This window comes from Centropristis striata, chromosome 13, assembly GCF_030273125.1.
Source record: "Centropristis striata isolate RG_2023a ecotype Rhode Island chromosome 13, C.striata_1.0, whole genome shotgun sequence".
In the NCBI taxonomy this organism is placed as follows: Eukaryota; Metazoa; Chordata; class Actinopteri; order Perciformes; family Serranidae; genus Centropristis; species Centropristis striata.
Window position 1 is genome coordinate 29,300,330 of NC_081529.1, and position 13,436 is coordinate 29,313,765.

A 13,436-nucleotide genomic window follows, 5' to 3' on the forward strand; every position below is an offset into this window, starting at 1 on the left:
AGCAGCTGGCTGCGTACGAAATAGTTAAGGCGTGGTTTTTCAATTCTTTCCGTATGCACTCTGAGGGTCTTTGGATCTCAGAAAAGACAGGAAAAACCGGTTGAAGATTTTAGGCCTGAAGCTCAACCACATCATATTTAAGGTGACTGGGGGAAAAGCTCGTAAACATGGCAGAACTTAGCGGTAATAATGAGGAGAACTTGAACGAGAGTCAACACAATACAGATGTGCAGGAGGAACCAGGGGATCCTGCCGCTGAGACGCCTGACACGCTGCTTCCACAAGATGTTTTATGTGACTCCTGCATGGACAGCCCCAGCAGGGCTCTCAAATCCTGCCTGACCTGTCTGGTGTCATACTGCGAGGTCCATCTCAGACCCCATCTGGAGAACGCTAAATTTCAAAACCACCGGCTGGTGGATCCCCTCCACGACATCGAGTGCCGGACTTGTGAGGTTCATCAGCTCCCTCTGGATCGCTTCTGTCTCCTGGACGGCTGCTGTGTGTGTCTGGACTGTGAGAGCCAGGAGCACGAGGGGCACACCACTGCATCTGTGGGGGAGGCACGCACACAGATTGAGGTCTTAATAACACTTTTTTTTTGTCAGTAATAGTTTGTATCTTTGCAGAACTTGCTGCAGTTATGTTATGATGGTGCTGTAGACCAAGGTTATTATAGTTAATGAAAAAAAATAGAATTGAAAAAACATTTTCATTAACTGAAATTAAAAAAAACGATAACTAACTGAAACTGTATTGTGTGGTTACAAAACTAACTAAAATTATAGTGAAAATATCCTTAGTTTTTGTCTTTGTCAACTTTTTTCATATGTAAACCTTTTTGGTTGATATGAAATATATTTCATCTATCTGGTTTTATGACTTAATAAACTTATTGGGGCTGAGATGGATGAGACAAAGGAAATAAAAGCAAAATTTATCGTGACCTTTCTGAATCTCAAAACCCAACAAATACCCCATTACAAAAAAACTAAAACTAACACGAAAACTAATAAAAACGAAACTAAAACTAAGCATTTTCCAAAAAATAAAAACTAATTAAAACTAGCAAACTCACTCTGAAAACTAATTAAAATTAACTGAATTTAAAAACAAAAAATGACAAAAAAATTAAAACTAAAACTAATGAAAAATCCAAAACTATTATAACCTTGCTGTAGACTGAGCTGCAGAAGAAACAAGAGGAGATCACTCGGAGTGCCTCAGCGGCTGAAAAAGCAGTTGAAAAGCTACAAGGCAACAATGGCATCATTAAGGTATGTACACAGAAATATCCCATAGTTTGTACATTATGTAATGCACAATACTGGTTTAATTATGTTAGTTTTCTCTTTCCCCTCTGGGCCTTCAGTCTTCAGTGCAGGAGGTTTGTGTTATTGTCGAACAGCAGTTTGCCAGACTTCAGACAGCTGTAGAAGAGGCCAGAAAAGGAGCGGTGGAGGTGCTGGAGGGGGAGCAGAAACAGGCCCTCAGACAGGCAGAGGGCATCCAGGCACATCTGGAGCAGAGGAGAACAGAGCTGATGAAAACTTCGGCTCAAATGAACAAACTATCCAAGAGCAAGTCTGATGTTGACTTCCTGCAGGTACAAAGTTAAATGTGAAATGCTTAAAATAATAATATATAGGTGTCGTGTCTCATATGATCTGGGATTAGCACAGGATGTTCTCTGAGACAAAGAGTTTATTTTGGATGCCAGGGTGTTGACAGTATCCACAGAGACATCTCTCTTCATTCACGGAGAAAAGTTCTGGATCAGAGAAAAAGTAGCGACTGTAGTTATTTAACAGCTTCATTTTAAGTCATAATACATGTAACTTTTGTTTTGCGTGTTCCAGGAGTACTCAGAGTGGAAAAAAGGCGTGGCAGATGTGTGTCTGCCTTGTCCGCACATCAATCGCATGGAACATCTAACCTCTTATGTCCAAGTAGTGACTGATGCTACACAGGAGCTGTGTGACCTGATTCTGTCCTCCTACAAGGAAAAACTGAAATGTATTGGTAAAAGTGGTGAGTTAACAGTATATCAGACTGTATACTTTATCTTACAGTTTTTGCTTGTGATAGAGAAAATGCCCTCAGACTTATGTGTACTTTTTTGTCCATGTTAGCAGCATGGTTCTAGGGATGGAAATGCCTATCTATACAGGTCCATCTCAAACAATTAGAATATCAGGAAAAAGTTCAATATTTTTTGTCAATCATTTCAGAAAGTGAAACTCTTATATTATATAGATTAATTACACATAGAGTGAAATATTTCAAGCCTGTATTTCTTGTCGTTTTGATGATTCTGGCTTAGAGATAATGAAAAGCCAACACTCAGCATCTCAGAAAATTAGAATATTACATAAGATCAATAAAAAGAAAAAAGGATATTTAAACACAAATGTCAGGCTCCTGAAAAATATCTTCATTTCTATACACTCAATACTTGGTTGGGCTCCTTTTGCATGGATTACTCCATTAATACTTGGTGGCATGGAGGAGATCAGCCTACAGCACCATGTTGTTTTATAGCAGCCTTCAGCTCATCTGGTGTCTCTCACCTTCCTCTTGACAACAGCCCATAGACTCCTATGGGGTTGAGGTCAGCCCAGTCTGCTGGCCAGTCCAGCCCAGTAACACCATGGTCATTGAAGCAGCTTTTGGTACCTTTGCCAGTGTGGGCAGGTGCCAAGTCCTGCTGGAAAATGAAAGCAGCATCTCCAAAGAGCTTGTGGAAGCATGAAGACTCTAAAATGTCCTGCTAGATGGCTGCTATGTTGACTGTGGACTTCAGAAAACACAGTGGACCAACAGCAGCAGAGGACATGGACCCAAACCACCACTGACCCAGGACTCACATATTGAACTTCTTCACAGTATTCTAATTTTCTGAGACACTGAGTTTTGTGTTTTCATTATCTCTAAGCCAAAATCATCAAAATTACAAGAAAAACAGGCATGAAATATTTCACTCTATGTGTAATGAATCTATATAATGGATGAGTTTCACTTTTTGAAATGATTGACAAAAAATATTGAACTTTTTCATGATATTCTAATTTTTTGAGATGTACCTGTAAACACATTGATTTTTGGTTTGTTACAATGATGGTAACAATAGTCAGTACTCTTCTCTTCCAACTTGGCTTATCAAAACTTTTTCATGATATTCTATTTTTTCAGATGTACCTGTATATGTCTGTCTATTGGTGGTCCCATTGATTTTGTTGAACCCATGAAATTTCCTGTAGCACCACCATGAGGCGTACATTTATGTCATGAACATCTACTACGTGGCTGTAGACTCCTACCTCAGACAAGGAGGTTATATGTTTGGTGCAAGTTGTCAGTTTGTCTGCAGGATTAAGGAAACACTACAGGCCCAATCTTTATGAAACTTGGCGGAAAAGTCTAACATGGGCCAAGAAGGAACCCATGACATTTCACAAGGCTGCATTCATGTGCTGTCAGTTAAAAAAAAAATTAAAAAAAGTTCCCGGTCATATTTCATGGCTCCCGCGATCTGTTTCCTTAGTTGTCATTGTCACCGAAATACTGGAGAAAGCTATGTGTTGTTCCAATAAAATAAAATACAAATACAACATCTCAACTCAGGAAATGGAAGCATCACAGGAGCATGATAATGCACCATTGTGCTCGTAGGTCTGCACTATCCAAGTGCCTTTCGAGTTCAGTCTGTCTTTGCTTTGCACAAAAAAAAAACGGTAACGCTTTATAATAAGGTCCTTAATAACCATTAATTAACAAGTAATAAGGCATTGTTCTCGCTTTAGGTCCGGTAGTTGCAAAAAGCATAGTTAACTTATAGTTAACTTATAATAGATGAGCAATAAAGTATATTTTAACTTCAATAAGCAAACAAAATAAGATTAATAAAGGCATGGCAAAGACATAATGGGTGGGTCATGGGTTTTTGTAATGCCATTATTAACACTTATATAAGCTTATAAACACACAATAATGTTAATAAGCATCTTGTAAGGACTTACAAGGGCCTTATTACTTGTTAATTAATGGTTATTACAAGGACCTTAATATAAAGTGTTACCAAAAAACCTCTCTGTTTATTGTATCAATCTTCATGTCTTACCAAAATACTGAATATCCTCTCTTCAATGTGTTAAAATAGGCACTAAGTCCCAGATGGAAGACTCTCATCATTCATCTCTGCCTGATCCTGAGACACGAGAGGACTTTTTGAAATGTAAATACACTTTTCAATATATCACTTTCTGTGTTTTCTGTCTATCAAATCATCCTTTTTCATTTTGCTTGTGAATTATTAAAAAAATCTATTTCCCTTGTATTATAGACACAAGGAATATGGCCTTTGACCCAGACACCACCCATCATTTCCTGCGTGTAACAGAAGACAACAGAAAGCTGACCAACACCAGCCCCTGGCAGCACAGCTACCCAGAGCACCCTGCTCGCTTCGAATACTGGCGTCAGGCGATGACCTCAGACAGCCTTTACCAGGGGAGACACTATATTGAAGCGGAGCTGAGTGGGGAGGGTGCACATGTAGGAGTCACGTACAAGAGCATCGATCGTAAGGGAGAGCAAAGCACCAGCTGCATCAATGGGAACGACTTCTCCTGGTGCATGGGAAGGAACAGCCGAGGGTTCTTTGCGTGGCACGCTGGAGTGGAGACACCTTTGACTGTCACTGATATCACAAGAATTGGCTTGTATGTTGACTTTCACCAAGGCTTTGTGTCTTTTTATGATGTAACCAGTCCTATGAAGTTGCTCCACAAGTACTCAGCTGATTTCATAGAGCCCTTATATGTTACAGCCTGGCTGTCAAAGAAGGACAATGTAGTCTCTCTGGTGGCGAAATGATGCAACAATGATCATGTGTCTTCACCGTGAGCTTGTAAACGCGAAAAAAAGGTGCTTTATGAATGTTTATTTAGCTTACATAACAAGGTATTTAAAGATAAGGTGGTATATGTGAAGGATATTTTCACATACGTGTCATTGAAGGTTAAATTTACTACCATCTAGTGGTAACTGGACAACATGAACATTTGCAGCAGAAGGAGTGTTAGGAATTTATTGCAGCTTTATTGCAGCTTGCCTGCTCTTGAATGTGATATGAATGAGGAAAAAAGCACACAATTGGCTGTCAACAATCTTTTATTTGTCTTACGAGTGCACATTCAGAACCATTAAAAAGCTATATGAGGATTTATGAAAGGTCTGTAAAATCATCAAGATAATACAAATTTACTTTGGAAATCATTAACACGCTTAAAAGTTCCCTGAGGTCAACTTCAGGCGCTAAAATCAGTTTCTTTCTCGTCATAAACTGGATTTACAAAGTGCACACCTGTCTGAGTCAGGGAGATTGAATTATTTGATTCAAATGTATTCACACCAGGAATATTATGCAGCATGTCGGGCTTGTCAAAAATGGGATTAGCAAAGCCGTGGTCGAGAGGCCCACCGAGCTCTCCAACAGTGCTTGTTCTTCTCCTGAAGCTAGACGGCAGTGATAACGGCATATGAACAAAGCCCTTACGAACCAGGACGATCAAGGCGGTGATGAGTGTGAGCATAATCAAAACACCAAACACAACTCCGACCACCAACCCCGCACTGACTCCACTCTGATCACTGCCGTTTCCAGAGGAGGCTTGAAACTCAGCCTTAGTGATCCCCAGGTTGGAGCCTTGAGAGCGGGCATCGTTCAGTATGTCCCAGGCCAGACTCTCTGCCTGTGTTCCCTTCTCTCCGTCCATGATAACCACCTGGATCTCAGGTGTGGTACCAAAAGGGATGACCCCCATCAACCGCTGTGACTTGAAGACTTTAGACATGCCCAGCTGAATAGACGTGTACAGTGGCAGGGTGAGGAATAGGTGATGGATTCGCTGCCTGTAACTCTGCAGGTTGAAACTAGCAGCATAATGGATGGTGAGAATGGCACCACAAACATCACAGCAGTGTCCTGCAGGGCGGAGGGGCTTCTTACAGCTCAGAGAGGAACATGTAACGGTGCTACAGATCTTCTCGTGGTTTGCAGAATTTCCACAGTCGCAGCCAGAAGGATCCCCACACTCTTGGTTTCCAACGGTGACGGCAGAGGATCCATGAAACTGAAGCCGGCCTGAGCGTGAGCTGAGATACTGGGAGAACTCAGAGCTGCTGTCAAACTTCTTCCCCAGCACAGACACAGATTTGACAGGAATGCTTGACTGACTGGAGCTGGTGTCCACCCTGAAAGAGGAGCGGGCTCGAAAAACCACATCGTCATACCGGCAAGGGACGCTCTCCTCGTGAACTGAGAATAAGAAGTTTCCACGCTGCAAGTCATCCAGAGTTGCAGCTGCCTGCCACAGAGCTGGGTTAAACCACTTAAGGGACTCTGAATCTTTAAACTGGGTCGTGACACCCGCTCCACAGCCCGGATCTTGTCCGCTCACGACATAAAATCCAGCTCCTGAATTCAGGATGAACTCTCCCTCGACTGGCAGCCTCATCTCCTGCACGGCATGCGTGGTCTCCACGAACACAGACACTTTCCTCTGGGCTAGAAACTGAACTCTGTCGTTGCCACATGGAACAGCATCTTTGTCCCAGTTGGTCTTATTTTCATAGTTGGTGTCGGGAATCCACTGTTTGTGCAGGGCATCCGCTGCCCCGACAACACAGAGGAAGAGAAGCAACACGTCTGGTGTTTTCAGCATCCTGGATGTTTGTGACGGACTGAGAGAACATTTGGTGACCTTTGTTTCTAACCGTGTGACTAACACATGAGTGCACACAGCTCGCCAGTGAAGTTGATGAGTCTGAACTACAGCAACCTGCTCAAACAGCTGACCTGTAAAAGATTTACATTTTACACAGATCCCCCCCTCCCTTTTTCTTTTAGAATATCTTGGAACACTTATGAAGAAACATGAGTTTTTCATGAGTGGATATCCAGATGTGGGCATTCTTATGTCTTTTCTCCTATTTTCTTCTACTTCCTTTTAAACTTCTGGACAGTCATCTGAGCACCTTTTGTTTATTTTGAAGTCTGACTGGAAAATTTTATGAGGTTTTCACTGGAACTGTTCAATAAATGAGGAATGCTATTAAATGAGCAATTCAAATCTCAAAGTATTATTTCAAGTTTTGTACAGAGATATGCAGATGCATTTAAAGGAAGCTACTGTAAGTAGTTAAGCTCTAAAAGGTACAGTTCACCCCAAAATACTATTTTTTTAAAATCTCTAATCTGTCATGCTGTCTATCAATCTAGATTGATTTGGTTGAAGACTCTTTCCTGCAAAGTAAAACCATGGTAGCAAGACATTGCTGTTGAGTTTTTAATGTATTTGTTTTATTTTTGGCATGTTGAGCACCACAGGCAGGGTGCCATATAGTTCCTTTATATATTATATAGAAGTCAGACACTTCTATGGACAATATATCCAGCACTCAATAAATTAGAATATGATGGAAAAGTCAATTTGCAGTAGTTCAAGTCAAATAGCCCCAACCAAGTATTGAGTCATATAGATGGACATACTTTTAGAGGACAACATTTTCATATTCAACATACTTTATGAAGTTGGTCTTTTGTAATATACATTTTTGAGACACTGAATTTTAGGTCTTCATTAAATCTAAGCCATAATCTAATTAAAAGAAATTAAATAATTTATGGTATGAAATGTTTCATTCTGTGTGTAATGGATCTATATAATGTGTTATTTCCGCTTTTTTAATTGAATTACTGACATAAATAAACTTCTATATGATATTCTAATTTATTGAGATGCAGCTATAAATTCATAAATAGCAAAATAGGTAGTCGAAAAATAATAATTTTTGGGTTAACTGTCCCTTTAATCTATAAAAGTCAATATAAAATCCACATAAACTTAATCCAATATTAAATTCAATATTAAACCATCACTTCATCATACAAATTTATATTTTTATGAATATATTGCTTTTACAATTGTTTTTTTTTAACACCATCATAAAACCAGGAAGCAAACTGCTTTGTTGTACTTGAAAATCATGTCTTGGTTTTTCAAATGCCTGAGTCAGCAGGAGCAGGGTTTTAGTCATAACTCAGTGATCCTGATGCTCTCTGTGAGGCTACAGGTACCAGGATTATGCATGGAAAAATAAAAACACACAGACCCTCATTGAGCCTGAATGTCCCCGCAGGCAGTATATCTCCTGTGCCACAGTTGGATGCCATTAGAAATATGCCAATTATGTAATTTACATGGAATAACAACGAAATGAGCTGCCAGGCGGTCGGAACTGATAATTGTCGGAGGATCATTGTGGGTGCGGGGCGAAGCGCGAGAATAACTAATCAGGTCAAACTAATTACACCTGTTTTTCTTCATTTACTGCACTTCGTGATAGGGGCGGCGGTCATTTTCAGTTCCCTTGTTTTCTGTGCAGTTTCCTTAGTTTAAACACCTCATGTTTGACATGATATAGACAGGTCCAAGCCTTATACGTGCCTCTGACATTTCTGTGGCTTTACAATCGGAAGGACATCATGAGAACTGTAGCTCAACAGATGTTTCAGACCGGCAGCAAACTTTTCTCGAGGTAAATGCCTGGCTTTGTATTTTCACTCGTGCGTTTAAGCGTCACTTAAAAAAAAAAAATGCGTGCAGAGTATGCGGTCTGGGGTCAGTGGGTCTTGGGTCAAACATTAATCCAGTGGTTCCCAAAGGTTTTCTACTGGGCCCCCTTTTTCTATCTGAAAAAAATACTTTCAAGCCCCTTGTTTTTTGTATTTGTGATATTTCGAGTAGAGTCATGATCTGATTTAGCTTTTACAACACTGTAAAAATGTTTGTGGAAATAACAGTAAAAACAAAGTGTTTTAATGTCAAATACATCAGAAATAGGGCGTAAAATTAAAAATTGTAGATCACCATATTAGACACTTAAATTACCTTAAATTAAAGAATAGCACAAAACTTACTTTTTTTCCTGTCATAAACTGGAAGAAACACAGTTTTGCTGTAAAAATTACATTTTCATGCAAAATTTATGGAGAAATACCATGATGTGTGAATGAATGACCCTAATGATTACCCTAAAAATAACAGGAATATTCAGTCTAAATTACAGTTTTTGCTGATATTTACATTTAAGTAAAAAAAAAAAACCCACTCACTGTATTTTTTTACGGTGAAGTTCTGGCAACCACAGCTGCCGGTATTTTCCGTAAATTGAACAGATTATTTTTTACAGTGGAGCATTGGGGAACAATGAAATTATTTCAATTTAGCCTTGCCAAGCCCCAACCAAAAAAAGATAAGTAGACAATAAAATACAATAAGATAAAATGGAATAAAAAATATAATAAAATAAAAATAAATAAAATAGACTGCCTGTAAAAAATAAAATATGCATGTATATACATAAAATCATCATAAAAATTTGATTTATTTGTGCTACACATACATATGTTCAGATTTATTTTTGTGCGGTTTGAAATTTTTACTGTTTTTCTGAGACACTTTCTACATGACTCCTTTTGTAGAAAAACCCCAAATGATGTTATAGAAGCCCATCCATCCAACATTGAGACAGCAGAACACATGGACAACATCCAACACTTGCCCAGTTCTTCTTCCACTCCCTCTGCGGAGGATGTTAGAGAGGGAGCCCACCATATGGAGGTGGTGATGGAGAGGGCCCACCATGGTGGTGGATGGCTCCTGTCTGGCATCATCTGCATCAACATCCTGATCCTGGGCGCCGCTCTGGTCAGCGGCAGCGCCTTCAACAGCGTGGCCATTACTGTCGTGCACAGGCAAATCTTCCTCATCATCCTCCTCCTCCTCACAATGCTGTGGATGCTGTTTTACACAGCCTGCACCTCTCGAAAGGATCAGGCAATTTTGTTCAAAGATAGCCATGCAGGGCCTGTGTGGCTCCGGGGTAAGTATTTTTCACTTTGTTTCTTTGTTTTAAATGTAATTTCAAGGTTTAATCAGCTATTGTTTATATTTCAGCTGGACTCCTGCTTTTCGGGCTTCTCAGTCTCCTCATGGATATCTTCAAGATTGCCACCTATGTGGGCTACCTTCACTGTGATTCTGCTGTTAAAGTTGCCTTTCCTGTCGTGCAAGCTGTATTTCTGTTTGTCCAGGTTGTTGCATTTTAAGAGCAAAAACATGCTGTCTTACTTGCACTGTGGATGAATTTGAAAAGCTTAACAAAGCCTGTTTGTTTTAGACATACTTCCTGTGGGTTCATGCCAAGGACTGTGTGCAGCTACACACAAATTTTACACGGTAACTTGGTTTCTTCACTAAAATCTAACTTTAATCTTGCAGGACACTTATGTTTCCACTCTTTCAGGTGCGGACTTACTCTTACGCTTTCAACTAATCTGGTTCTGTGGATGGCAGCCGTGACTGAGGAATCCATTCACCTGACTGAGATTCCTGATCAATATGTCAATATCTCACACAAGATGTACAGAGGTATTTAAAAGATGTTTTTTTTTATTCTTAAGATGCACGAGTCGTTTAAGGGGTACTCATTGACTTAGCATTGCATTTCCACACGAATGGGGGACTCATGAGAGACAGCAAATACAGAGTGAGCAAAATGAAAGCAGCAGAGGCTGAGATCTCCTAGCTTGCACATGACAGGCCTGAGACTCAAGTCATTTAGTCCAATCAGTCCAAGCAGGTTTAAGTCATTTTGTCTTGAGAATGTCAAACTACAGGTTATGTCAAATCAGGTCACAATATAAAACATAATTATTCAACTGACAATCACCATGCAGCTTAATGCAAAGAAAATATTGTATCTGGCTAACATAACCATGTGAAATATTTAAACTGAAACATGACACAGACAAAGAATTCAATTAAATCATGTGTCAAGTCGAATCTTGACTTCCTCAAAGTCCGAGTCAAGTCATTTATTTTCTGTGAAGTTGTGAGTCATCAAAACACAATGACGCAAGTCCACATCTCTGACTTTTTTTTTTTTTAATTGTACATTTCTATTTCAATTCTACAAGAGCAACATGAGACACACTGCAGTTTTCATAGGCTAAATTTAAGAAAAATAACTGAAATCTTTCCATTTCAGCCAGCTACGGTGGTGTGAAGTGCAAATGCAGTCACTCGGCATGCGACACCTTCAAAGGAGCCTTCTACTACCTGTACCCCTTCAACATAGAATACAGCCTCTTTGCGTCAGCGATGGCCTACGTCATGTGGAAAAATGTTGGTCGCCTCGTGGAGGACCACAGCCACCACAGCGTTAAGTTTCGTCCAAAGGAAGTGTGTGTTGGTCCTGTAACAGGAATACTTTTGGTGCTGACGGGACTTGTAACATTCATATTGTACAAGGTAGATATTCTAACAGAGGATGAGAAGAGGAAAGACATAGCCCTGCTGGTTCATTTCATTATGAATATAGTGATAGTGAGCATGATGAGCCTCTCCACTGTGATCGGTTGCATCGTCTACAGGCTGGACCACAGGGAGCACGTGTCGGAGAAAAACCCCACCCGCAGCCTGGATGTGGGGCTGCTGGTGGGAGCCTCGCTGGGGCAGTTCATCATCAGCTATTTCAGCATCGTGGCCACGGTGGCGACGGGAGCCAGAGGGTACCTGAACGCCCTCAACCTGTCCTGGGCAGTGCTGACGGTGCTCCAGCTCGGTCTGCAGAACTACTTCATCATCGAAGGCCTCCATCGGGAGCCTTTCCACGTGATGCAGGAAGCGGCTCTGCACACGAACGCTCACATCCTCCAGGAACACCAAGAGATGGAAATGGTTGTGGAGAGCAATAAGTCCAGCTACATCCTGACATCAAGCCTTGATAAGGCAAGTTGGAAGAGAAGAGCACTGAAGGAAGTCTGTGCCTTTCTGCTGCTGGCTAACATCATTGTAAGTTGTATTTTATGCTTATTGTCTTTACCATCATTGCAACAAACCAAAAATCAATGTATTTACAGGTACATCTCAAAAAATTTGAATATAATTAAAAAAGTTCAATATTTTTTGTCAATCATTTCAGAAAGTGAAACTCTCGTATTATATAGATTCATTACACATAGAGTGAAATATTTCAAGTTTTTCTTGTAATTTTGATGATTCTGGTTTAGAGTTAATGAAAACACAAAACTCAGTGTCTCAGAAAATTAGGATATTGTGGAAAAGTTCAATATGTGAGTCCTGGGTCAGTGGTGGTTTGGGGCCATGTCCTCTGCTGCTGTTGGTCCACTGTGTTTTCTGAAGTCCACAGTCAACATAGCAGCCATCTAGCAGGACATTTTAGAGTCTTCATGGAGATGCTGATTTCATTTTCCAGCAGGACTTGGCACCTGCCCACACTGGCAAAGGTACCAAAAAGTGGTTCAATGACCATGGTGTTACTGGGCTGGACTGGTAAACCTACTTGGCTGACCTGAACCCCATAGGAGTCTATGGGCTGTTGTCAAGAGGAAGGTGAGAGACACCAGATGAGCTGAAGGCTGCTATAAAAGCAACATGGTGCTGTAGGCTGATCTCCTCCATGCCACCAAGTATTAATGCAGTAATTCATGATTCAAAAGGAGCCCAGCCAAGTATTGAGTGTATAGAAATGAACATACTTTTCAGAAACCTGGCATTTGTTTTTAGATATCCTTTTTCTTTGTTGATCTTATGTAATATTCTAATTTTCTGAGACACTGAGTTTTGTGTTTTAATGATCTGTAAGCTATAATCATCAAAATTAAAAGAAATACAGGCTTGAAATATTTCGCTCTGTGTAATGAATCTTACCCTTTCTGAAATAATTGACAAAAAATATTGAACTTTTCACAATATTCTATTTTTTTTTTTTTTAGATGTACCTGTATTTGTTAAAACACTTATTTACTCCCTCTCTGTTGACAGCTTTGGATCATGCCTGCCTTCGGTGCTCGCCCCCAGTTCGAGCATACTACTGAGATAAAATTCTACAAGTTCACAATGTGGGCGGCGATTGTAAATATCGGACTTCCTTTTGGAATCTTCTACCGAATGCACTCTGTCGCTAGTCTGTTTGAGGTCTACTTAATCTCTTAGATGGAATTATTTTAGAGCATAGAAAGAAATTTTATCTTATTTTAACTTGTCTAATAAATTTTAAACTAAAAGAAAATTTTATTTGTGTGGTTGTGACTATAAATGTTCATTTCATTTTTTTTTAAATAAATGGACTGAAAGAACAGTTGAACATTACAAAAAATGCAAGTTTTTTGACAGCATTGAATTGCAGCAGTGTAAATGTGCCCCATAAATGTTGCTTGAGAGGGACACGTTGCCATCTAGTGATCATGGTGTAAAGGGGCAGCTTTGACTTCAGTTTTTAGAATAAAATGTTATATAAATAAGGCTATGAATAATATATGAACACACTCCTCGTATAAACTTTCA

General features: G+C 39.9%; 3 protein-coding genes across 3 annotated transcripts; 2 read left to right on the forward strand and 1 right to left on the reverse strand.

Annotated features, from left to right (window-relative positions):
• Window positions 1-157: 157 nt before the first annotated feature.
• LOC131983602 (tripartite motif-containing protein 16-like) lies at window positions 158-5,396 on the forward strand. Its single transcript, XM_059348359.1, has 6 exons — window positions 158-581; window positions 1,182-1,277; window positions 1,373-1,606; window positions 1,860-2,028; window positions 4,160-4,234; window positions 4,343-5,396. Exons 1-6 carry the CDS (start codon window positions 168-170, stop codon window positions 4,873-4,875), a joined length of 1,521 nt encoding a protein of 506 aa, XP_059204342.1. The 5' UTR covers window positions 158-167; the 3' UTR covers window positions 4,876-5,396.
• On the reverse strand, window positions 5,174-6,861 carry amn (amnion associated transmembrane protein). The gene has a single exon (XM_059348360.1). The coding sequence runs from the start codon at window positions 6,723-6,725 to the stop codon at window positions 5,310-5,312; it is 1,416 nt and encodes a 471-aa protein (XP_059204343.1). The 5' UTR covers window positions 6,726-6,861; the 3' UTR covers window positions 5,174-5,309.
• A 1,489-nt stretch (window positions 6,862-8,350) lies between these two features.
• On the forward strand, window positions 8,351-13,161 carry LOC131983632 (proton channel OTOP2-like). The gene is made up of 7 exons (XM_059348394.1): window positions 8,351-8,601; window positions 9,548-9,948; window positions 10,023-10,159; window positions 10,246-10,304; window positions 10,372-10,496; window positions 11,116-11,921; window positions 12,915-13,161. The coding sequence occupies exons 1-7, from the start codon at window positions 8,549-8,551 to the stop codon at window positions 13,083-13,085; spliced, it is 1,752 nt and encodes a 583-aa protein (XP_059204377.1). The 5' UTR covers window positions 8,351-8,548; the 3' UTR covers window positions 13,086-13,161.
• The last annotated feature ends 275 nt before the right edge of the window (window positions 13,162-13,436 follow it).